At 36.5% G+C, this 27,080-nt stretch overlaps 1 protein-coding gene across 5 annotated transcripts; it reads right to left on the reverse strand.

Annotated features, from left to right (window-relative positions):
• On the reverse strand, positions 1 to 26,617 carry CG40498 (uncharacterized protein). Of its 5 annotated transcripts, NM_001110874.3 has the most exons (9): positions 26,492 to 26,617; positions 25,236 to 25,311; positions 22,141 to 22,208; positions 4,416 to 4,657; positions 2,721 to 2,935; positions 2,551 to 2,662; positions 2,337 to 2,492; positions 2,100 to 2,267; positions 1 to 2,047 (listed from the first exon to the last, which is right to left on the reverse strand). In NM_001110874.3, exons 5-9 carry the CDS (start codon positions 2,925 to 2,927, stop codon positions 1,884 to 1,886), a joined length of 807 nt encoding a protein of 268 aa, NP_001104344.2. In that variant the 5' UTR covers positions 2,928 to 2,935; positions 4,416 to 4,657; positions 22,141 to 22,208; positions 25,236 to 25,311; positions 26,492 to 26,617; the 3' UTR covers positions 1 to 1,883. The 5 variants fall into 5 exon arrangements, with proteins under 5 accessions (NP_001104344.2, NP_001287634.1, NP_001104342.3 ...); NM_001300705.1 differs by lacking the exon at positions 22,141 to 22,208 and having other exon boundaries at positions 1,462 to 2,047; NM_001110872.5 differs by lacking the exons at positions 22,141 to 22,208; positions 25,236 to 25,311 and having other exon boundaries at positions 1,462 to 2,047.
• Positions 26,618 to 27,080: the final 463 nt, after the last annotated feature.

Raw genomic sequence — 27,080 nt, forward strand, 5'->3', positions numbered from 1 at the left:
AATAAGTTGTTTCATTAGCAATTTTTAAGAAATAAAGGGACGCGATTTTTTAGTAACTTCGAACGATATGTTTTATTGGGTTTACCGAACGAGATTCTGCATCGATGCGATATGTATAGGTAACGAAAAGCGAATGATAATGAGTGACTTAATTGCATAGCGAACAGCTGAACGATAAGCCAAGGGTGTAGGTGCGAAACTAATAGAGTGATCGTGAGAGAGGGGATCTAAGAACCCGAAGATATTGCTGCACAGCCGAGGTGCCGCAGCACGGGGTGCTCGGGGTCCTGATGGGAATGTGATCGTTGATACGAGGAAGGCTGCTTCTGCAAGGGCTGTTGCTGCATTGCTCGTTTATTCTTTTGTCCTGCGATATATGCGCCGATCCACCGCTTTGGCAGTCCCGAAGCATTAGGGAGTGCGGTAGCGTGCTGGTAGGTGGACCCATGTTGACCGAGTCAGCATAGCCTCCAGGAAATTTATGAAGCTCAAGAAGGGGCAGCGACGGTGCCCTATTCCTGAGTGAACGATGCTTTTGGACACAATCAAACGGAGCAATGATATCAACAATAGTTGAGAGGGAGTGCATTTGCGAGCACTTTTTTAAAATCTCCCCCCAAATAGAGGATTTAAGCGTTACGAGAATGTCATCAAATTTATCTGCCAAATCACTTTTGATTTCATCCGAATCCGAATATTTGTTGAAGCTCATTGATCAGCTCCAACCTCACATGAAGAACGAATTTATTAAACGAAATTAACGGAGATTTAAATAGGGAGTCCGCTAAATGTTTCACACGAATATAAAGTGCAGCCGCCTTGAGCTTTTATGTACATGCAATCTTGCGAAGTTCAGATTCCACTGCCTTAAATTTGTCTGAATATTGCAGATCCAAATTGTTGTTGAACAACGCTCTGAGCAACAATAGCGAACTAATTAAAGTTAATGCTTAATGCTATGTTTGATTTGTACTGTATATATATACTTATAGCTATTTTTGAAGCAATGAAAAGCCGAGGTTTATTTAGCGATTTCAAACGATATTGGGCTTAGCAAAATAGATTCCGCACCGATGCGATATGTATAGGTAACGAAAAGCGAATGATAATGAGCGACTTAATTGCAGAGCGAACAGTTGAACGATAAACCATGGGTGTAGGTGCGAAACTAATAAGGGTATATAAAACTCATTGAAAATGATGTAAGAGGCAGAAGGAAGCGTTTCCGACCATAAAATGTACCTATATTCTTGATCAGGATCAATAGCCGACTCCATCTGGCCATTTCCGTTTGTCCGTATGAACGTCGAGATCTCACGATCTATTAATGCTAGAACGTTAAGCATACAGATTCTAGAGACAAAGACGCAAGGCAAGTTTATTGACCCATGTTGCCACGCCAACTATCAACCCCAAATCCGCCCAAACTGCCACGCCCACACTTTAGAAAAATGTGTTGGTATTCTTTAACATTTTTATTAGTCTTGTAAATTTCTATCGATTTGAAAAAAACTTTTTGCCCACCCACGCCCTAAAGCGGTCAAGCTGGTCACGCCCACACTTTGGAACAATTTTTAAATATTTTCTAATTTTATTCCCCAATATCTATCGAAATCCCAGAAAATTTATGAAATTTCGCTTTCTCATTTTCACTAGCTGAGAAACGGGTATCTGATAATCGGAGAACTCTACTATTCTCTCTTGTTTTTTACTAAAACATGCATTTGGGTTTTATGTTATAATGATTATGCAGTGTTTTTATATGTATTCAATCGTAAGTGACAAAGAGGATATATGATTATTGTATTATAAAGCCTTTGGATATTAAAAAATTTATTTCTTTTGTCCATGTACTATTTGTAAGGAGTAAAAAATTAAGTTTCTTAAATACGTGTTATACTGATTGCGTCATTTAGAGATTCTCTTCTTAAAAGCAGTTTCTTATCATTTTCTAAATCAATTGGAGATATTCCGGAGCTGCGGTCGTTTAAATAAGTATTATCCTCCTCCACAATTTTTTCAAGGATAGCATCAGAACTGTTTAAAACTAAAAACTATATTAATTACTGCTTTCTATAAGCAGGTTCTAAATATTTTACCATTATGGCTGACTATCGTTCCATTGCTCATATTCTCTGAAGAGCCGCAATTTACAACGGAAACATCTGTAGGAGAGTTATTACGTCCGCCCTTTTGTAAGGCAACAGCTTTGCGAGCATGGCGCGTTGTCAAAACACCAGTTTCAACATCTCTTTCAAGTCGGTGTCCTAAAAATTGGGTATTTATTTAAATAAATATTTTACATAAGAATTATTATATAAGTAATATTATATTACCAGAGCGAGATCGAGTTAGTTGACGTTGCACATAGTCTTCAAGATCCTCCTCCTCTTTTCGGCTTATAAGACAGTTTAAAATTAGTAAAAACAGTCCCAATCCCAGAGAAAATAAACCTGTGCAAGTAACTTCATTCCACCAGGCTGAGCTTGAGCCTAAGAAATCGATTAGATGCAGCAAATAAAACAAGAATATTTTGTTAAAATTACTTACTAAATACGTTCCATGACATAGTTTCGTCTGGAATAATACCAGCACCGCAAAGAAAAACTCCAAACACAACGAATACAATACCTATATGCAACATGCCAATACTAGTAACTACCTATATTTGAACGATAAATATCACAAATTTTCCTTTTATTATTTTCTTAAACATAAACCTGGCTGTCAAGCATTCCGGTGCCAGAACTAACTGCATTACGAGGATGGTGGTATTTTCGCCTCACGGATCCTGTTGGAGAATGAAATGTTTCGCCGCTCTCAGAACTTTGCGTGCTATAGCGTCTTTCTCGCGCCCTTTTTTGTTCATCTCGACGTTTCCGTTGCCTTTTGATCGCCATTGCGGAATGAATGCCCACTGAATGCATTTTAGTTCCTAGAATTTTGTTTTTAACATAAAATGTTTATAAAACCTTTTTCTTACATTTTAATGTTAAATAAAATATTAAATTTTAGTTTCATTTTTAATTAAGGATTACGATGAGGTGATTCGTTGTCCAGATTCGTTGGATAACTTATTATCCTTCTACCTAGGAAGTGTTTCCCATCCTATAATGTATATACATTCTTAATAAGAATCACTAACCGAGTCCATCTGGCCATGTCCTGCCCGTATTTACATCAAGATCTCAGCTATAAGCACAAGAAGATTAATATTATACATGCATATTCTAAGTATGCCAAATGTGTGCTAGTTTTTAGATGTTTGCCACGGTTACTCTATAATTTTTTACTTTATGATTAGTGTTGCCATTTTCCTTGGATATGCGATAAACGTCCATCCACAAACCTCACAAATCTGTTCTACTATCTAACAAACAGGAATATTATAGTCTTGTTTTTTTTTTTTTTTAATTTTTAACGTACAAAAGTATTTTGTTATGCAAATTATTAAACTCAAACTACCACTGTTAACAAAAAAAGAGATAATGCTATAGGCGACTTCCCCAACTATCAGATACCTGTTACTAATTTGGAGAAATCTATAGAAATTTACACAGATAATAAATAAATGAAAAAATATCAAAACATTTTTCAAAAGTGTGGGCGTATCAGTGTTGGGCGGTTGGTGGCGTTAGAGTGGGCTGGGCAAAAAGTTTTTCGGTAAGTCCGTAAAAAATTTAAAAAACTAATAAAAATATGAAAAAATATCAGAACACATTTCAACTATAACAAGTGTGGGCGTGGAATTTTGGGCGGTTTATGGGCGTTATAGTGCGCGTGGCAACATGGGTTAACAAAATGTATGGCTCTAGAATCTGTATGCTGAATCTCAACCTCTCAACCTCGAGACGTTTATACGGACAATCGGAGAGACAGACAAACGTACAGACGGACAAGGCCAGATCGGATATTGATCAAAACATTTTTCAAAACGCTGCGCGTGGCAGTTCTGTTCGGTTTGTGGGAAAAAAGTTTCTTTGCAGGTAGAAGCCGACAAGACAAAAATGACAAACAATACAAAAATGAAAAAAGATCAACAAATGTTTGTAAAGTGTGAGCGTGGCAGGTTTGGGCGATTTGTGGGTGTGGCAAAATGAATCAACAAGCGTCTATGTCTCTGGCAACTTTATGCATTATCTGAACTCTTTAGCTTCTATAGTTCCTGAGATCTCGTCGTTCATACGGACAGACAGACAGACATGGGCATGCCGACTCGGCCATTTATCCTTATTAATAATATATTGTATATACTTATATGGTCGCAAACGATTCCTTCTGCTTGTTACATACTTTTAAACGAATCTATAACCTACAAAAATTAATCAAAAATGGAAACGAAAGATTTTCTCATTCCCAATAAACTGAAACCAAAGAACTAAAACTCAGGAAAAAAAGAAAGTGAAGGTAATCACAATCGTTGTTGGCTTCCACGCGTCTATAACATTGGTAATGCCCGCCGTTCCATATCGTCAATTTATTTAGTTAGTAAGCTAACTACTTCAATATCAGAATTATGCTGTACGGCACTTCAGCTATGCAATTTCCTTAACTACGTATATACAGATATAATTAGCTGGTCTTTTGCTAAAAAATATGCCTAGGGCAGCCATGTGATATTGTAGTTCCATCCGACCTGTCCCGATTCATATGCTACCTGTAATAGAAAAAAATCTTTAAAAAGTTTGAGTCTCGGCATATGTATGTTACATATGTCACCTTAAGTGCTTTGCAAACTTTTGACTGAAATCAATATACCCTCTGCTTAGCTATTAGGATGACGGCAAAGTGCCCGCGAGAAGCGAAGTGATAATATTGGCCGAGAACGAGCGATAAACCACTGCGTGCATATTTAAGTGCAATCGCTCGAAAGATGTCAGAGTGAGAGCAAAGCGAGTTGCGAGCTAAAGCGAGAAAGCAGTTTGCAACCTGCTTTATCTCCTCAACTTGCTCGCTTGTTGTATTCTGTGCTATAATTCAATTTTTGACAAGGCAGTAAGGGGTGTTTAACAAAATTTGGTCAAACGACTAATTAACAATATAATCAAAAGTCGAAATAGACATCCGCTCATAGCTAAAGAACCTTTCTGGGTGGTTTCGTAAGTCATTATATAAATTATTCGCCTTTTTCATTTCTATTGCAGTTAAGGGGGTTAATGCCAGTTTTTTTTTAACAGAAAGTTAATAGTTGCGTTCCTCGACCGAATCCATCGTTCACATTAATAACTAAAAGTGAGCAATGTAGCTCGTTTCTCGTAAAACTGTCACTGTCACAAAAAAGTGGGAAAATGCCAAAATTAAAAGCAAAACCAAGAAGTCATTTAATCATAAAAGTGTGACCCAAAATCCCTCCGTATACATACATCTATTCTAATGACTTAGAAGAACCTTCAATCTTGGAGTATAAAAAAGTGATATTATATTAATGTAGACATTCAGATTCTAATGACGCCAACGCTGTGAAAGTTTGTTTCAGAACTTTACCACCCACTGTTATTTTAATCCCCAATATTTTATGACATTTTTGAAAATTTTTTGATTTTATTTTCTTTAATTAATTGTCTAGCCAATTCCTATTATTATACTTAACACATTTCCATCGCTATGGTAAATAAATTTTAATTACCTTTTACCCCTTTCATTAGCTGAGTAACGGGCTGAGTACATTATATTTTTTCTTAATATTAATATAACATTTTAAAACTTTTCTCAAATATCCATAGAATTTAGGGAAAACAATAAATTAAATACAATTTTCACAAGTGTGGGCGTGAGAGTTTTGTACGGCTTGTGACCTAGGGCTCACAGGAGTAAAAAAAATTAGAGAGTAAAATGGGAGATTAAAGTTATCGGGAAGCTAGCAATGTTTAAATTTAAATTTTGAAGACAGTTAAACTCTGCGGCACCTCACCTCTGCTGTGGAGCAATATCTTCGTTATCTAAGCTCCCCTCTCTCACGATCACTCTATTAGTTTCGCACCTACGCCCTTGGCTTATCGTTCAGCTATTCGCTCTGCAATTAAGTCGCTCATTATTATTCGCTTTTCGTTACCTATACATATCGCATCGGTGCGGAATCTCTTTTGCTAAGCCCAATATCGTTCGAAATCGATAAATAAACCTCGTCTTTCAAAAATAGCTATTAGTGGTGATCCCGACGTGATTTGTGCGTCAACAATATACAGTACAAAATAAACATAGCATTAAGCATTAACATTAATTAATTCGCTGAGTACGTGGTAACAGTGAGTAACAGGTATCTGATAAGCGTGGAACTCGACTATAACATTCGCTCTTGTTTTTTTATGTCGGTATCCAATCCTTTTATTTTTTGCACCCTTTCGACTGGTGTACCATATCCTTACTGTCAACTGTCAGCTATAGCAGATTTTAATTTTTTATATACATATGTATATATAGTAGTCGAAATTGTATAGGCAAACAATATAACGAAGAGAAGTCAAAACGTTTTTTAAAAGTATGCGCGTTGCAGTTCTGAGCGGTTTGTGGGCGTTAGAGTAGGCATGGAAAAAAGTTGCTTTGCACGTAGAAACTGACAAGAATAATACAAAAATTAAAAAGACAAAGAAATTTTTCTGAAATGTGTGAGCGGGGCAGTTTTTGGCGGTTTGTGGGTTTGTTTCTCAAACGCTTCCGCTCCCATCAGTACATGCGATTACAAGATGATCGCCAAAGGGCACCAATCGGTAACCCTGGTTGTTGTGATAAAATGTTGTTATTTTAGTTTTGTTTGTTTTATGCCCAATACATGGGTTTTCCATATACTTTAAAAGATCCCTTTGGGGAATCGTAAAGTGGGATTTACATAAGTCACCGTTGTGATCTTATATTATTGGTTATGTAATCTCTCAGTGTTATAGATAGTTTTATAGATCTAGGAATTTATTAATGTTCGCGTACAATAGTTTATTAGGATATCTTTAAACATAAAACGTATATATATTTGGCTTTACAAAGTTATTTTTTGTCACTTGTTCTCTCTACTTCTTTATTTATCTGTGCCATCTACACAACTACTACCGCGTTATATCATGCACAAGTGCTTTGCTTGGCATTTTATATAGCGATCTGACTGTGGGTTGCCATATAGCTTTGACCAGATCCAGAAAGCCCGCCTAGTTCAGATCCCACATAGATGTGGCTCCCTCCGCCGATCTGGTTTGTCGTTCTGAATACTGGGGATCTTTGCAGACCAGTGCTAAAAAAGACCAAGCAAAGTTTGATTTGTCGGAATTGTTTGAACGAAAAGATAGTTTGCTGCACTCGCGAAAGGTCGGTTGTTGCAAATTTAATTGCAAGCCGCTAAATTACTAATCGTTATGTTCTGGTTGCGGTTCCTGGACGTCAATTAAATAATCCTCTCAAGGTTTTTGTATTAATTTATAACCAATTATTAATTACCTAGCTAAGCTGACATCAATAAGCTGTAAGTCTTATATACGTCCGAATTTAACTCATGGAAGGGAGTAGACTGCATTTTAGATTCGTGCAGTGCTTTCCTGGGTAGCATTTGCATCATGATGCCGACATGGCATTAGAGTCCTATTATACGCCGTTAGAGTGGCCAGCAAATTTCGAAATGTTTAAATCTCCGCTACCCGGACGAATGTGACATAAACACTTTAGAGTACGAACTGACCATGATAATTCAATCTGATAACCAATCAGTGGAAGATTTTCAGAAAACCGTTTATCATAACCCTTTATCATAAATGAAATCGTTGATACAAGGTTTTGGGCATTTTTGACCTAGGGTTTCAAGGCGAATCGCCTTGGCTTTTTAGAAAGCCCGTAGATTTTCCTTCAGCGCTACACCTTTGCCTAAAACTAGAAAATCAAAGATTTAGAGCATACACGCCAAAATCATAGGATAAACAAGAAACTTAAGGAATCAGACCCCCTGGCCTTCACATCGAAGCTTCTCGAAGCATCCAATTCATAATAGACAGGCACCAATTCTACCAACAAGACTCCATTACTATTAATTGATTAATTACTATTAACAAATTCATAGTATGATATGTTATTTATTGTTACTTCGATACAAGTTATGCATTTTTTCAGATTCATTCATTTTATTAATTATAGAGAACTTATGGATATGGATTTCAGTGTACGGCCCAGAATGGTCAATTATATAAGTAGACCTCGATTCGAACATGTTAAGAAACACCCTGGTATTTGACCAGATGGGGTAAAGCGACAAAAATGTAGCATACAATTTCGACGAAAAGAGTTTTAGAAAGAGTGCAACTTATTTGCTGTGATGCCAAATTGGGCAACGATAGTTTAAACGAATTCAATGATAAAATTAAAACTAGCAAAAAAAAAACAGGAGAACAAAAAACAAGGAACAGTGAAATTTCAACATTTTTACTGGCAATAATATACATATATACATGTATATGAAAATTTTAATTTTTTTAAAGTGCCATTTTTTTACGGTTTGGAGGCGTTAAAGATTTTGTCAAATCGATGGACAGGACTTATAAGAAAATTAAAAAATGTATTTTGGCATTGGCATCGGTGGTCGGTCTTGGTTTCCGTGTGGAATTTGGGATGTCTTCTAGTAGATATCTGTCGTTTGGCATCAACTTCGTGATAATAAAAGGTCTCTTGTAGAAAGGCTCAAGTTTTCGTGACGTCTCAGTGCTGAACGGCTCATTTTCTACCAGCAAGGCGATGAACGATTGGTTAAACTGGCCTCGTGACGTTTCCTGGCTGGAGCTTGATGATCGTTGATTGTTACGACGCTCTAAGTTTAGGCAGATCTACATCTGTTAGCATCTTTTAGTCCTGACTTTGAATTATGTTTGTCATGATATTTCTAAGAATATCCCGTGGCTCATAACCATAAAAGAGCTGAAACTCTTGGTGTTTTTACTACATTGAGTATGTGCTTCACAATATTCGCTTTGCAATATTTTTCAAAATCCTTCGAAGAAAAGGTGATCAGTAATGATTCTATCTGGCATGATTCTCGTACGACAGTAAATTCGGTGAATGGATCGACAATCATTAGAATATGCTCATTTCATCGGGAACTCTTCGAAAAAGGTCCCAAATGGTCCATGTGTATAGTGGAGAAAGGGATCGGATTGATTTCATCGTAATGTTACTGACCCTCTTGTCGTCCGCCTAGAGTTTGATAAAGTGCAAGCCAACGCTTGCTTTTATGTAGCTCTTTACAAAGTTTCGCATTCGAGGAAACCAAAACAGATTTTTAATTCGAGAAATTGTCTTAAGGCTCATGTGTCCAGCCAACATTTAAGTTTTCGGAAATATGGGCTGAGGCCTATAAATTTTCTCACTTCAGTGACATTGGTTGGCTTCGGGAACATTCGTATGAAATTCTTTTTAATTTCTTTATCCATTTATTATCTTTATCTCCGTTTCTGCAACTCTGCCATGAGTCGATTAAAGACAGAAGGAGCGTTCTTCAAACCAAACGGTAGTCGCTTAAACTTGAACAATCCATCTGTGGCAATAAATGCCGTGAACTTTCTGCTTTCAGGTGCTACCTGAATCTGATAGTATCCACCGTTGAAATCCAGGGAAGAAAAGTATTTGAATCTTTTTGGCACTGGGGAATTTTCCTTCTTGATTAGCTTATTCAGGCAATTGGGGTAACCGACACACATTTGATCACCGCCGTTAAGCTTCTTGAGTACCACTGGGCTCGCATACTCTGATGTGGGTGTCTTGCTCCAACAGCTAGTCCACCATTTTGCATACCATTTCCTTCTTTGGCTCAGATACTATATGAGGAGCTTGAGATACCACCTAACCCCCTTCAACAATAATGTTTGCTTAGACGATGCTAGTTTTTCCTATGCCTTGCAATATAGCAGAGAAAACATCTCAGAAAACAGTTTGCATTATTTATCTCTCTCATTTTCGATTTGGAAATTTAGAAGAATAATTGCATTAACAGTATTCATTTATTGTTGCTTTAAATAGTCTTCTTGCACTAGCCATATACAAGTACACATCAGCCTCGTCAGGGCTTGATCCAAATTCGACTCGAATAGCATTCGCAAAGACGTTCCACGTGTTGTAAAGAATTGGTGAGGAATCAAACAACATCTTGGTTGGACTAAGCCGTGAGTATATAGCGAGCAGTAGACATTTTTCATCGCACCGGTGTGCATCAACTACCTTTGATGACACGATCGACGAAGAGATGGAGTTAACATTGCTGGGATGAAAATCAGGCAAAGTGCGATCTACTTGACCGATGCTAGTCTCATAAAGTTGTTGGTAACCTATCATGGCTACGATCGTTGCTGATAACTTCTGTGTCTACCATCCTGTTCTGATCCAGCTGCTGATTTGGTTGTTGGTTAGCTCGAGCCGTTACCGCTGCGTTTCGCGCTTGCATGCTCACTAACTGCGTCATTATATTTTTCAGTTCCGTCATTTCCCTTTTCAATTGTGAAATCTTCTGTGCCTGTGACATCTTCTTGATGAATCGAGAGCCTAAATGCTTCTGGCAACTCTATGTCGTCTAATTGATCATGCTCTATGAGCCGCTGCACTAGCTCAGCTCGGGTGCTTTGGTACTTGAGGTAGCCAAATTTCTTGCCCGTATTAGGATCCTTACTTGGTCCACCTTGAGCTCATTAGGCATTTCTTTTTAAAAATTAATTTTTCTCTCCACTTCTCGAACGTTTCACATTGATTGAAGATTATTTACAGCGGTTTTCCAGTACTGGTACAGTATCAGCTTACAAAAGTATACTAGGAAATAAAAACATTTTAGAATTTTTTTTGCGTCAGGAGAAAAGGTAGATTTCTCCTGACGCAAAGATTCCATTGATATTGATAACCGTAAACTGTATAAAATAACCATATCAGATAGATACTTAACTCTCGAGATAAATGAAGTACTTACACAAATAGTTAACACCAAAAGAATTCACAACAACAATCTGCGAAGGCTTACACGCACATCCGGCGTGTAACCGTGCACCTGCAGTAGCCAATAAATGCAAGATCAGCGTCTTGAGCGCTTCCGTGGGAGCGACGATGGCAGAGTCAGCAACGGAGTTGGCACTGACGCTAGCAGAAGCAGCGACGGTGCTGGGGGGTATAAATACCACCCAATTTTGTACTTTAAATTTAGATTCTAAATATCTTCTCGTGAAAACAAACGTTTGCTTTAACTGGCGCCCAATATAAAAAAGGGTCCTGCCGCGAAAAAAATCTTTCGTCGTAAAAAAAATTCAGTAAGTCCACCCCATAGGCTGCCCTGATTACGATAAGCGAAAACGCAAACCTGTAAGAGCACCCCATAGGCTGCCCCGGTTCCCGAACGATAAAAACAACAAATCTGTAAGAGCACCCAAATTGCCAAGATCACCGTGGGACGGATCCTGCAAAGAAAGGACTCACTTACATCGGCCTGAAGGCTATTGCGCAGACGACTGGACGGGAGTGTTACGAAGGTACCCCAGTAGCCCCAGGAGCAAAAAGGAAGAATACCAAATAACCGGTTCAGGATGTATTTTGTACTGTAAGTTAAGCAAGTTAAGAAATAAGAGAAAATACAACTGAAAAACATACAAAATCTATACGAAACGTGAAAATATAAATTTTTTAACATACAAAAATCTATATGAGAACTAATCTAAAAATATAAAACAAAATTAAAGAAAAAAATATTTGTAAAACACACAAAAATCTATATGAGAAATACTCTAAAATATAAAATTTTCTAACAAAAATTAAAAACATACAAAATCTTTACAAGAAAATACAGAAAAAAAATTTTCTGAAAACAATAACAAGAAAATATTAAGAAAAAAATATTTTATAAATAATAATGGCAAAACCAAAGAATCTAATTAGGCCTGCCCTACTCAATATTAACACAGGCCCCAAAGTAAACCAAGCCCTTAACGTAGCCGATATGCAGGGAAAATAGGAAATAGGAAATAGTAGAGAGAATTTGGAACCAAAAATTAAACTCAGGCACTGCACCACTACTTGATCAGGTTTGATATATCAATAATGTTAATATGAGTGAACTAAAACGAATCCCAGATATAGTAAAGTGTTTGCCGACTTGCCCCGACTGTTGGGAACCAAAGAGCCCGCAGATCTCCCATCAGCACTTCAGCCATGCGAGAAGTTGGAAAACCAAAAATTTAGGACCAACTACGCAAATAATAGCCAAACCCATTTAAGAAAATTCGAAGGCCCTGGTACAGGACCACCCCTACCAAGAAAATCCGTACAACAATTCTCAAACCCAGGTCGACAACCATTCATTCCACACTTGGCTTATGTTCCACAGACCCCTAGACTAACTCATTATGTACCACAGCAACAATATGGAAGGAATTACCAAAAACACTATGGCAACCTACCAACACTGCCACCAAGACCACCGGCCCAAAGCCGCAACCTAGGCCAGAGCCTATGGACATAGATAGAAGATGCAGACAAAACAAGTTAACTACATTAAGAGACCCAGATTTGGACAGTAGGAAAGAGACAGAATGAACACCTATTCAGAAATCTCAGATTTCGATCAGGATACAGACGAGGCAGAACATACTGAATTACATTTTTTAGAGTAGTAGAGTAGAACTCTTCGTTACCCTACATCCAATCTAAAGCAGGTAATGGAGAGATGAGCAACATTCTGATAGAAAATTATAAAAATTACATCCAACCAAGATTAGCTAACAAACCAATCAAAAACAACCAACCCTTTTTTGTTAAAAAGGAAAAATTCTTATAACACACCATACAATCGCCAATCCTTTCGACCTAAAAAATACTTTTATTAAATTTTCTATACTACCCTCCTTAAAGACCATCGATACCATTATCGGAAACAATACATTTCTTTATCAATTTATTATCTTTATCTCCGTTTCTGCAACTCTGCCATGAGTCGATTAAAGACAGAAGGAGCGTTCTTCAAACCAAACGGTAGTCGCTTAAACTTGAACAATCCATCTGTGGCAATAAATGCCGTGAACTTTCTGCTTTCAGGTGCTACCTGAATCTGATAGTATCCACCGTTGAAATCCAGGGAAGAAAAGTATTTGAATCGTTTTGGCACTGGGGAATTTTCCTTCTTGATTAGCTTATTCAGGCAATTGGGGTAATCGACACACATTTGATCACCGCCGTTAAGCTTCTTGAGTACCACTGGGCTCGCATACTCTGATGTGGGTGTCTTGCTCCAACAGCTAGTCCACCATTTTGCATACCATTTCCTTCTTTGGCTCAGATACTAGATGAGGAGCTTGAGATACCACCTAACCCCTTTCAACAATAATGTTTGCTTAGACGATGCTAGTTTTTCCTATGCCTTGCAATATAGCAGAGAAAACATCTCAGAAAACAGTTTGCATTATTTATCTCTCTCATTTTCGATTTGGAAATTTAGAAGAATAATTGCATTAACAGTATTCATTTATTGTTGCTTTAAATAGTCTTCTTGCACTAGCCATATACAAGTACACATCAGCCTCGTCAGAGCTTGATCCAAATTCGACTCGAATAGCATTCGCAAAGACGTTCCACGTGTTGTAAAGAATTGGTGAGGAATCAAACAACATCTTGGTTGGACTAAGCCGTGAGTATATAGCGAGCAGTAGACATTTTTCATCGCACCGGTGTGCATCAACTACCTTTGATGACACGATCGACGAAGAGATGGAGTTAACATTGCTGGGATGAAAATCAGGCAAAGTGCGATCTACTTGACCGATGCTAGTCTCATAAAGTTGTTGGTAACCTATCATGGCTACGATCGTTGCTGATAACTTCTGTGTCTACCATCCTGTTCTGATCCAGCTGCTGATTTGGTTGTTGGTTAGCTCGAGCCGTTACCGCTGCGTTTCGCGCTTGCATGCTCACTAACTGCGTCATTATATTTTTCAGTTCCGTCATTTCCCTTTTCAATTGTGAAATCTTCTGTGCCTGTGACATCTTCTTGATGAATCGAGAGCCTAAATGCTTCTGGCAACTCTATGTCGTCTAATTGATCATGCTCTATGAGCCGCTGCACTAGCTCAGCTCGGGTGCTTTGGTACTTGAGGTAGCCAAATTTCTTGCCCGTATTAGGATCCTTACTTGGTCCACCTTGAGCTCATTAGGCATTTCTTTTTAAAAATTAATTTTTCTCTCCACTTCTCGAACGTTTCACATTGATTGAAGATTATTTACAGCGGTTTTCCAGTACTGGTACAGTATCAGCTTACAAAAGTATACTAGGAAATAAAAACATTTTAGAATTTTTTTTGCGTCAGGAGAAAAGGTAGATTTCTCCTGACGCAAAGATTCCATTGATATTGATAACCGTAAACTGTATAAAATAACCATATCAGATAGATACTTAACTCTCGAGATAAATGAAGTACTTACACAAATAGTTAACACCAAAAGAATTCACAACAACAATCTGCGAAGGCTTACACGCACATCCGGCGTGTAACCGTGCACCTGCAGTAGCCAATAAATGCAAGATCAGCGTCTTGAGCGCTTCCGTGGGAGCGACGATGGCAGAGTCAGCAACGGAGTTGGCACTGACGCTAGCAGAAGCAGCGACGGTGCTGGGGGGTATAAATACCACCCAATTTTGTACTTTAAATTTAGATTCTAAATATCTTCTCGTGAAAACAAACGTTTGCTTTAACTGGCGCCCAATATAAAAAAGGGTCCTGCCGCGAAAAAAATCTTTCGTCGTAAAAAAAATTCAGTAAGTCCACCCCATAGGCTGCCCTGATTACGATAAGCGAAAACGCAAACCTGTAAGAGCACCCCATAGGCTGCCCCGGTTCCCGAACGATAAAAACAACAAATCTGTAAGAGCACCCAAATTGCCAAGATCACCGTGGGACGGATCCTGCAAAGAAAGGACTCACTTACATCGGCCTGAAGGCTATTGCGCAGACGACTGGACGGGAGTGTTACGAAGGTACCCCAGTAGCCCCAGGAGCAAAAAGGAAGAATACCAAATAACCGGTTCAGGATGTATTTTGTACTGTAAGTTAAGCAAGTTAAGAAATAAGAGAAAATACAACTGAAAAACATACAAAATCTATACGAAACGTGAAAATATAAATTTTTTAACATACAAAAATCTATATGAGAACTAATCTAAAAATATAAAACAAAATTAAAGAAAAAAAATATTTGTAAAACACACAAAAATCTATATGAGAAATACTCTAAAATATAAAATTTTCTAACAAAAATTAAAAACATACAAAATCTTTACAAGAAAATACAGAAAAAAAATTTTCTGAAAACAATAACAAGAAAATATTAAGAAAAAAATATTTTATAAATAATAATGGCAAAACCAAAGAATCTAATTAGGCCTGCCCTACTCAATATTAACACAGGCCCCAAAGTAAACCAAGCCCTTAACGTAGCCGATATGCAGGGAAAATAGGAAATAGGAAATAGTAGAGAGAATTTGGAACCAAAAATTAAACTCAGGCACTGCACCACTACTTGATCAGGTTTGATATATCAATAATGTTAATATGAGTGAACTAAAACGAATCCCAGATATAGTAAAGTGTTTGCCGACTTGCCCCGACTGTTGGGAACCAAAGAGCCCGCAGATCTCCCATCAGCACTTCAGCCATGCGAGAAGTTGGAAAACCAAAAATTTAGGACCAACTACGCAAATAATAGCCAAACCCATTTAAGAAAATTCGAAGGCCCTGGTACAGGACCACCCCTACCAAGAAAATCCGTACAACAATTCTCAAACCCAGGTCGACAACCATTCATTCCACACTTGGCTTATGTTCCACAGACCCCTAGACTAACTCATTATGTACCACAGCAACAATATGGAAGGAATTACCAAAAACACTATGGCAACCTACCAACACTGCCACCAAGACCACCGGCCCAAAGCCGCAACCTAGGCCAGAGCCTATGGACATAGATAGAAGATGCAGACAAAACAAGTTAACTACATTAAGAGACCCAGATTTGGACAGTAGGAAAGAGACAGAATGAACACCTATTCAGAAATCTCAGATTTCGATCAGGATACAGACGAGGCAGAACATACTGAATTACATTTTTTAGAGTAGTAGAGTAGAACTCTTCGTTACCCTACATCCAATCTAAAGCAGGTAATGGAGAGATGAGCAACATTCTGATAGAAAATTATAAAAATTACATCCAACCAAGATTAGCTAACAAACCAATCAAAAACAACCAACCCTTTTTTGTTAAAAAGGAAAAATTCTTATAACACACCATACAATCGCCAATCCTTTCGACCCAAAAAAATACTTTTATTAAATTTTCTATACTACCCTCCTTAAAGACCATCGATACCATTATCGGAAACAATACACGGCGCGAAGTAAAAGCCAAAATTAATATGGAAAAGGGGTATATTTCAATACAGAATAAAAAAATAATTAAAATAAAAGAAAACCTCACGCGAAGTCAACAAATTAGATACTCAAGTAGAACACGCTACAGAAGCTCAAAAGAAACATTTAAGAACTATTTGCTCAAAGTTTAAAAATCTTTTTGGAGACCCGGACGAAAAACTAACGTACACAAGAAGAGTAGAAGCCACTGTAAGGAGTACAAACGAGAGCCCAATAGACCAGAAGTAGAAAAACAAATACAGGAGCTACTCGCAAACGACATAATTAGACCCTCACGATCTCTATACAATTCCCCAATATGGATTGTCCCAAAAAAAAATGGACGGAAATGGATGGAAATGGACTAAGGAAATCCAATAATCCTCAGTTAACCAGGGAAAATACGAGTTTACCAGATTACCGTTTGGCCTCAAAAACTCTCCTTCATTTTTTCAACGGACGCTGAGCGATATCCTTAGAGAACATATAGGAATTAGGTGTTTCGTATACATCGATGACATCATCATCTTTAGCAAAAATGAGGAAAACCATCTAAAAGACATAAAGATAATATTTAATATTCTAGAAGAAGCAAATATGCGAATCCAGCTTGACAAATGCGGATTCTTCAAAAAAGAAGTGGAATTCTTAGGGTTTTTATTGGCCGATACTGGAATAAAAAAGAATCCCGAAAAAGTCAGGGCTATCGTAGAATTTCCCTAGGCAAAGACCCTCATAGATCTTCGTTCCTTTTAGGACTCTCATGGTTTTACCGTCGCTTTATCAGAGATCATGCGAAACTCGCAAAGCCCCTTACAGCCCTTTTAAGAGGGGAAGAGGGTCGAGGCCGTATTTCAAAAAATGCCTCAAACAGAACGCTAATCTACCTGTACGTAAACGCTAGGGAAGCATTCAATAAACTAAAACAAACTCTAGCTTCCGAAGAAGTCATGCTGGCTTATCCAGATTATAGTAAAGAATTCCAATTGACCACCGATGCCTCCGATTATGCCATAGGAGCCGTATTAGCTCGGGAGGACAAACCAATAATGTTTATTTCTAGAACTTTAAGTAAGGCAGAAGAAAGTTAAGCACCGAACAAAAAAGAAATGCTGGCCATAATTTGGACAATACAACCTCTTCGAAATTTATTGTATGGTCCGACCAAAATAAAGATATTCACAGATCACGAGTCTCTCACACACCCAACCAATCCAAAAAGCCGTAACGATCAAATGAAAAGATGGAAAGCAATTTTAGAAGAATACAACCACGAACTTTTGCACACACCTGGCAAGGCAAACGTGGTTGCCGATGCATTGAGTAGACCTCCATTGCAAACGCATGGGGAACTAAATGCTATGACAGAGACCGTGCACAGTAGCTTCAGCTCTCCCGAAAAACTAATACCTATGGCGGAAGAACCAATAAATGTTTTTAAAAATCAAATACTGCTATCTTTAGGAAATAAATCTTACATATGGGAAATTGTTTTTTCCAACTTATCACAGACACACTATTACAGAACCAATACTCAATTTAGACAACATTCTACAAATTCTAAAAGAAAGACTCAATCGGTCCGTCATAAATGGAATCTACACCGACGAGGAAACCTTAGGGAAACTACAAGAAATTTATCCACTATTTAATAATTACGAAACCAGATTCTCTAATAAAATGGTTACAGATCTGACCGACGAAAATGACCAAGAAAACGCTATTATATCGGAACACAGGACACCACACCGCAATAGCAGAGAAAACAAATAGCAGCTGTTAGAAAAAGTATATTTTCCACAAATTAGGGCTAAAATCACAAAAATAACGAAGAATTGTCAAACCTGCAAAGAACAAAAATAGGAAAGACACCCAAATAAGCCAGAGCTACAAAGCACACCTATACCACAATACCCAGGGCAAATTATTCACGTCGACTTTTATCTCACATGTAAACAAGTAGACCTCACAGCAATAGATAAATTTTCTAAATTCGCACAAGCTAAAATAGTCAATTCACGAGCAACCCAAGACATTAAACAACCCCTGAAAGAAATATTAATAAACTTCAGTATTCCTGAAGTAGTGATAATAGATAACGAAAAGTGCCTTGGATCAGGTCCCATAATGCGGATGCTACAGGACCAGTTCAATATAAAGGTCTATAAAGCACCACCCTACAACAGCTCAGCCAACGGTCAGATCGAACGCTTTCATTTAACTCTTTCAGAAATTATTAAATGCCAAAAAGCCGAGAAATTACACAGTTCATTAAACGACCTTATAGAGAGATCAGTTGTCAAATATAATTATTCAATACACTCAACCACAAACAGAAAACCGGTCGATTTATTCGTTGGCAGAAAAGTATCTCTTGACCCTAAACTACTACAGACACAAAAGACAGAAAATTACGGACAAAATCAAGCTCACGCAGGAAAAAGATTTAGCTCACCATAATAAAAGTAGGAATCAGATAAAAAACTACTGTCCTGGACAAGAAATATTCATACAAAACAATAAAAGATTAGGCACCAAGTTGTCAGCCAGATACAAAAAAGAAATTTTCAAGGAAAACAGAAACACTACAGTACTACCAGAAAGCGGGAGAATAATTTTAAATTAAGTTAAATTAAACACCGTCACTTACAGAGCCCTTCTGACTGTGTGCGCTGCGGACGTACTAATAACAAACTACACTAATTCTGACATTGTGACACTGACTACAGGGCTAGCCAAGGTTCAAACTGGGATCTTTCGATTAATCCACATTATTGACATAAAGGAAAATGATAATACAATTAATAAAATAAACCAGACAGCCTGGATCCCCAGATAGCAGAGATTTTCAAATAATTCAAGAAAAAATAAATTTAGCTTTAACTAACAACAATAACCAGGTCATTCTTAATAGGGTTATCATTGGAAAGTAAATAAAATCAATCTGGCCAATAGAAATTTAATAAACAGCCCAAAATATGAAGGATACGCTCAAAGGGATACTAGCACATTAATGTTTCAAATTCAAATGCTTAAAGAATAAATTCTTTGCTTTCTTACGAGAGAACGAGATGAAATCCTTTATGCGCCAAACTAAAGGTGGCTTGAAAGGACTAATCAACAGTTTTGGCGTAGCAAGAGATAGTTTTCGTCGAGCCGATGATCTCCTTCCGCGCTAAATTCACAGTTTGATCTCCTTAAGCTATTAAAGGAATCCCCGAAGCGCAAGAAAGCCGCTATTGATAAGGACTCCACAGCTTATCAGTCAATCGCAGCAATTCATCAAATGTTGCTAAGATCGGCAATCAAAAAAGATTTAGAGCAATCCAATCAATCCGTTGTGGAGGGAGTCCGGCTTGGGATTGTTAGAGATTTGATTTGTCTGCACTGGTTTCTCAACTAGTGATTCCATCCGTCCTATTAGCTACCGTCACAAGATGGCCGTTCAGAAATACAATCTGCAGTGCCATAACCCCTCACGGTGGTTCCACTAAAGAAACAAGTTTTCGAGTCTCGCCTTTTCACTGATAAAACAACATCTGATGTATTGTCGTATATACATACAAGACAAAGGCAGAGACTTGGTTAAAGCCGAAGATACGTAACTATAAAGCTTGCCCAGGTATGTACACAGTATACATGCATGATCGTCCCCCCTCCAGACGGGGAGGTGCAGTCTAAATGAGATAAGATGGGGTCATTTTTGAAGAGGACCGGTAATGTAAATAGTTCCGATAGATCTTTTTACATTACGTGCTCTTACATTCCACCGTCTTCTTAATTCCCAGAATATCCAAATCCGCTATACAATCCGTCTGAAATAGGCTTTCCGATAGGAAGCAATTGGAGTGATGGTGATTTTAAAATACCTGGTACCACGTGGTCCACAGAAAAAAAATCGAATATCCATCTACCTATAGCACAACATGACTTTATTAACGTCTTGCTAGACTTATCGTTGTCGCAAAGTAATTATATTTGAAACTCTCTTGATAGATTATTGGATCTATGTCTTGTAACCTGTCCTAAAAATGTGTTTCGGTCCAGAGGAGCATCTCTTACTCTACATGAAGATCAATATCATCCTACTTTCGAGGTGGCAATTCGCATAGGTGCCGTAATAAAAGAGAAACGAATTTAAAGTATTCGCAAAGCAAACTTTCTGTGGCTAAATAATGTTATAGCTGGTTTTAATTGGTCCGCTCTTTAATCCTGCAATATAATGACTCAACTTAATACTCCTGCCATAAATATATTTTATACCGGTGTACTATCCGTTGACACACCTAGGAAATTTAAAGTCCTGACTTTATACTAAATTTAAAAATACCAGTTCTCAGTCATCATTTCTAAATATGAATTTGCTCGGTTAAATTTTTGCGTGCTTAATGCTCAGTGTTTCAAGAATTATTGAAGCCATTGTAAGTTCCAGTTCGTACTGGATCCGAAACAAATTTCTTACCCTTGCCATTTCTTAAAAATAATACGGTAACATCGAATCGGGAAATAGCCAATCTATTTTTCAAGCTTTTTTAAACAAAATATTCTACGTTACCTCATTCCGAATAGCCATATTCTTACGCTGTCTTAAAGTCGAATTTAATATTTTTTCGCACTCTAAAGCCTTGTGCCAGCATCTTGATCTACACAGTTCTTTCATATATGGAAGGAGTCCTCTTCATAAAAAAGGTAGCAAATTGGATACAAGCAATTACAGAGGAATCTCTAAATTGTCGGCTATCCCTAAGCTTTTTGAAAATGTTATCACTCCTCATTTGCAGCAACTACTAACCTTTTGGGGCTAACTTCCTTTGTAATACAGAGTTTAAAAAATAATCTTCAAACAGATGTCATCTACAGTGACTTTAGTAAAACATTTGACTCAGTCAATCATTATCGTCTAGTAGGCAAAATAGATTATTAGGTGTTCCTGTTGATCCTCTAAATTGGATCTTAAGTTGGATCGTAAGTTAAGTTACGCAACGAATCACATCCGGTGGCTCATAAGAGAGCCACCTTTGTCCGCTTCTATTAAAGATCTAACACTAAGTACGCGTGTACTTATGTACCCGGAGGATGTTAATTTGTATCTCCAGTATAAGGACAATTTTTTGTCCATTTGGACTTACAATCCGATCTAATCAGCTTTTAAATATAGTGCCGTAATAACTTACTAAAATTAAATGGCTCCAAGTTTTAAGTTATGACCTTTTGTCGTGGGAACCCACTCTAAGTGGGGGCTCTTTGGACAGAATAACACGGGTTGATGACATTGGTGTTGTTTTGGACTCTCAACTAAACTTACCAGACAATATTTTGACTAGTGCCAAAAATGCCAGGGGTGTGCTTGGTATTCTAAAAAAGGTGGTCAAAGAAATTTGATCATCCTTACGTGACCAAAACCATTGAATCGGTTCAAAAAAAACGTTTAATTGTTCGGCTAAACTTCTGTAATCCCTAATCTTAAATCATTGTAGATGTATGACTTGCATGACCCCTTCACAGTGTAATGTTTTGACTATAAGAGACTGTATCATATTATCTGGAATATTGACTCTTTGCAGCTCTTAAAGCAATCAATTCTTACTTTTTTAATACATAACTAAATCTTACTGCTGAGCTAATGAGCTTTTTTTAAAAGCTATTTTCGAGCAATGAAGACGTTTTCTGTGTAGTTAATTCGAACGATAAGATTTTATTGATTTGAGCGGACGTGTTTCTGCATTGATGGCATATACGCATCACAACTTACGAAAGTGAATTGAATTAATTGCATAGCGAACAGCAGAACTCTAAGCCAAAGGTGTAGGTGCGAGAGTTCTAGAAAGAGAAAGAGTGTGAGAATGGTGAGCTTAGATACTAACGAGCTGATCTGCATAGATAACGATGTACTTCCTTTCTTTACAGCAGCTCCCCTCGGTCGGTTGTGCGAGACGTGTGGCCGTTGGTCTCATAATAAAAAACTAGTTGAGCAGAAATTCAGCATCAACAAAGCCATTGTAGTCGTTGTAGTCAAAAAGAATAATGTCAGTCTACGAGCTTCTGTTGCCTACATAAAACCAAAGACACCAGAATAACAAGATGCGTAACGCCATACGTTTTTTTGACAAACGATTTTTTCGCCGTAGCTCTAGCTCCAGGCTCTCTCAAAATTTTGTTGGAAAGCGAGAGAGCGGAGAGCGCTACAGCAAATAGCTCTTTTCTACGCTAGCAGACAACTGTACGTGTGCACACGTATGCTCATGCATTGTAAATTTGACAAAATATGCCATTCACCTTAGAATTTCTTAGACTTTAAATCTAAATCTATATTATTTTTGATCAATTGGCGCCTATTGTTTTGCATTGCCTTAACGTTATGATTATTTGAAAATAGATTAGAAATAGCCAAATCTATGTACATATTATCAAAAAATAAATTAAAAAAATGACTTTATATTAGAATATTTTTCATTAATGATTGTTGAGTGCTTGTGTCCGCACTTCGTGTCTCAAGATATGACCAATAATAATTCTAGCGTCTTTGATAGGACTTTTGCAATAAACAGTTTTCATATTTTTTTTTTATTTTATAAATTTTTATTTTCTACTGAGTATTATTTTTATGAAATAAAAATAATTTAATATTTTTAAAAAGCGCCCAATTTGGGTGGGAAGAAAAGCGCGGCAATTTTTTTGTTTTTCCTTTTAATTTCTCTTATCCCGTTTGCTTAAAGTTGGCTATACGCAGAGCTAATCTATTTTTTGATCTTTTCGCTATATAATCGAATTTATATTCAACTAAAGTCATAGTAAAGTCAATAGTAAAGTACGGAAATAAGCATAATTAGTAATTGCGATAAATAGTGAAGAGTAGTGTTAGTGAATAATAGTAATAATAGTGTTTACGTATTTTCGTAATTTTAGGAGCTAATACAACTTGCTGCTGCTTTTCGACAAAGGTTTAAGTCAAAATTTATAAATTGTAAGTGAAAAAAAAAACATTTTAATGGCCCATAACCTTATGGATATGGCCAAGAAAAAAGAAAATACTTTAGTGGGAAAGAGTGCAGCTTACCCCACTGTCGGAAATCTAGGCGTGATTTCCCAGCTCTTGAATTGTTTAGATTTCCTAAAAGGGATCGAACAATGTCAGCGAGCACTTCATCACGGTTCTTATGCCAAGATCATTTCTCCACAGATGATATAGGGGTTAAATATTTAAAGAAAGGGACAATTCCAGATCGCAATCTTATACAATATAATAGTTGCCATAATGCCGACATTGATTTAAATGATGTAGGATCGCCTCCACGAAAAAGACACCGCTCACAGTACCCTGTTGAAGTTTGTCGGCAGTGCCATAAAAACGCGAAAACATTAAAAGTGTTAGAAAAAAAATATTTGGCTTTTAAAATATTGTCAGATGAGAGATAAACTCGAATTAAAATGCTGAGGAAAGAAAACTTAAATTTAAAACGAAAATATAAAATATTCCAGCAGATATTTTGTTGGATATATTGCAAAGGGATCAAGTTGCGATAAATGCAGATCGGTAATCTTAAAGGAAACCGAGCATTTAACAGCTCCATCAGAGCTTTTTATAAATGAAAAAAACTACTCGGACTACGGGAAACTAAAGGCAGCATCTGATCTATTTTTTAATATTTGCAAAATACACATTAAAGTTTTTGAAAATATTTTTAAAAATAATAAAAAACAAATGTGTATAAAAAAATTTTTTGTTTAGCAATGCATAAAGTGCACAAGTGAAAGTAGTTCCTTCCCATTAGGGTTTTATGAAATAATGCATGTTATGCACATAAAACAGATCTGTTGAACAAACCTATAAAAGTTTTGCTTCTTAAGCATTGTAAGTGGACTATGATAGCTGAAAAAAAGCAATCTATGCTCAGCATTCTATCTCATAAATAAAAATATGAGCGATATTTAAATAATTGACGACTGAAAAATCGAGCAATATATATTAAAAAACCATAGTTAGAATAATAACTTAATTAATTAATTAATTAATTAATAATTAATTAAAATATTTCAAGTCGACTCGGTCATATACGTAAATATAGAACCCCATTACAATTGTAATGGCCTCCTCGTGGTGTTCCCTGGGTACCGATTATTACGCTTATCACACATAATTAAATATCAACATAAATATAAATATGTAAACGGTAGCTAATTCGAGCGGCGATTTTAACAAGCGAATTTTAAAAACTTTGAAATTTTTAACAATTATTATATTTTATATTATTGCTGAGAAATTGGCCAAAACTCCGTTTCTTTGATCAGAATTGATTTCGTCCAGAAAATCGTCTCTTTACACAAGTACGCACACATATACACGTTCTCGTCTCTTGTTTTTACTCACCTAGTGTGTAGCAAATTCTATTTTTAGATTTCTTACGCTCTCAGCGTAAGCGAGCGGAAAGAGAGCAATTTTGGCCGTCACCAAAAAATGGCTGCATAGTGCCAAACCAATGTATGGCCGTTACGCATCTATTCTAGTGTCTTTGATAAAATCATCATTATTCCGCATTATTCTGTCTCCAATTTAAGAACTTTTTCTCTTTGCAAAGGAAGAATGACTTTCCTTTTTGGCTTCGTAAATTCAGCAGCTGAACTTTGTCAATCAAATATTCCAAGACCTGATCCACAGACGTAATATCACGTATATCCCTATATTTTTTTGGAGACAGTCTTCAGATGCCCAAGACTATAAAACGTTAGTTGTATACAGTCTTAAGACTCCCAAGAATACGTTATTTCCAGGATTTTAGTCCTAGAGTTACTCCAGCTGTGTATATATAGACGCACTTATAAAATTTCGACACCCTTATAAGCATTTACCTTAATCGATATTCCGCTTGATTTTTCAGATTGTGTGATGTATTTTCAGGATTTTAGCTGCGACGTTGTGCTCAAGCTGGGAAACAGGAAAACAGACAAAGATAATAAACCAACCGTTTTGGTAAATTGTCAAATATATAGTATTAAAACTGAGATTTTACTGCCTTGCAATCTTCTTACTGGAACTAATATAGGGTTAAAAATGGTATGAGGACAGGACTTAATCATCCAAATCTTTCAGTCCATAGTTTCCGCAATATAAATGCAGCTTTTAAAAGCTGGTGTGCTTCTCCATAAGTAGTAAAGCTAAAGTTTCGTCTATCTTGGTTTTTAACGCAGATCAAAGGTTTTTACGACAACGTTTTTTTTTCCTATTATATTTTTTATTGTAAATCATGTCTTGGGAATATCTTTTGAACGTAGCAGTCAATTTTAAAAATTAATTGCCATTCGTGCTAAATTTTTTTTCTAAATATTCACTGCTTTTATTGCCTTGAACCATATAATTATACAAGAGAGTTCCAGAGGCACAGACGCGTAAGTTTGTTTCTAAATGTTGGTACTACACAAACCGCCCATGACTGCCATGCCCACTTCTTTCTAAAATGTTTTGATATGTATAATATTTTAGTAGTTTAGTAAATTTCTATTGTTTCAAAATTGTTACGCCCAGGCGTAACGCTTTCACACTAGCTGAGTAAAGGGTATCTGATAGTCGGGGAACTCAACTATAGCTTTCTCTCTTTTGTTTATATATGTACATATGTATGTATGTATAGTAGTAGTCTAATTGTTATACTTTTAATAATCTCTGAACTATTGGAATGTTAACAATTTTTACTTAAATCTACTATATCTCAGACTCTTGTTATTTATCTCTTTAAAAAACTATTTCACTGCACTTAAATGTCAAAATTTCGCCGTATGAATATAATCCTGATATAAATTACACGCAGATTTTTGTTGTTGTTTCAGTAATTCAACAGGTAACCATAAGAGATCCGTTAATGGTTTACAAGATAAGTAAACAATTTAAAATTATACTAATATCAATAGGTATATAAATATATATGAATATAGGTAACCATAATAAATCCATATATTGGTTGTAAGATAAGCAAAAAGATTATAATTGTTGTGTATGTTTATAAATATATTTGTATATATATGTATACATATATATGAATGTTTAAAGTGGTTGCACATACTCCCCATATTTTTTGGGTCATTCCCTTAAAACAAAATGGAAAACTCACCTTTACTCGTCAACTTCAGCAAATTCTTCAAATATATTATTATGATTTGCAAAATCTTTTCTGAAAACTCATTATAAGATTGTCCTTAAAGTTCCTTCCTCTCAGTATTTAACACGAAAATACATTGTAGATATTTCATTATTTATCGATTTCATTGTAAAAGATGACTGTATGCGCATGATTTCTAACAATTGGTAGCGCAATTCGTAAAGCACTAGAATGAGATATTAGATATAATATCTATAATTTCATATAATTTCAGTGAATTGTAGCAAACATAATTTTTGATTTCTATTAAATATTTAATTATATTTGCTAGAGAAGGGACGCTGCCTAAAATTACATTTTTTAAAGAATAATATAACAGAAAAATAATAATATAACAGAAAAAATACTAAAAACTACTAAAATGCAATACTTTGCCAGGTTTGTGTCTTAGACTATAAAGCTTTTTCATAGGGAAAGCTTTTGAAAAACGTTCTCGTTTAACCAACTATTTACTAAAATTATTATTATTATTTTATCATCTCGGGCAGAAAATTATTCTTCATCAGTTTATAGCTAAAATAATAGTAATGTTTAAAGTGGC

The sequence above is a fragment of the Drosophila melanogaster genome, chromosome 2R (genome assembly GCF_000001215.4).
Source record: "Drosophila melanogaster chromosome 2R".
In the NCBI taxonomy this organism is placed as follows: Eukaryota; Metazoa; Arthropoda; class Insecta; order Diptera; family Drosophilidae; genus Drosophila; species Drosophila melanogaster.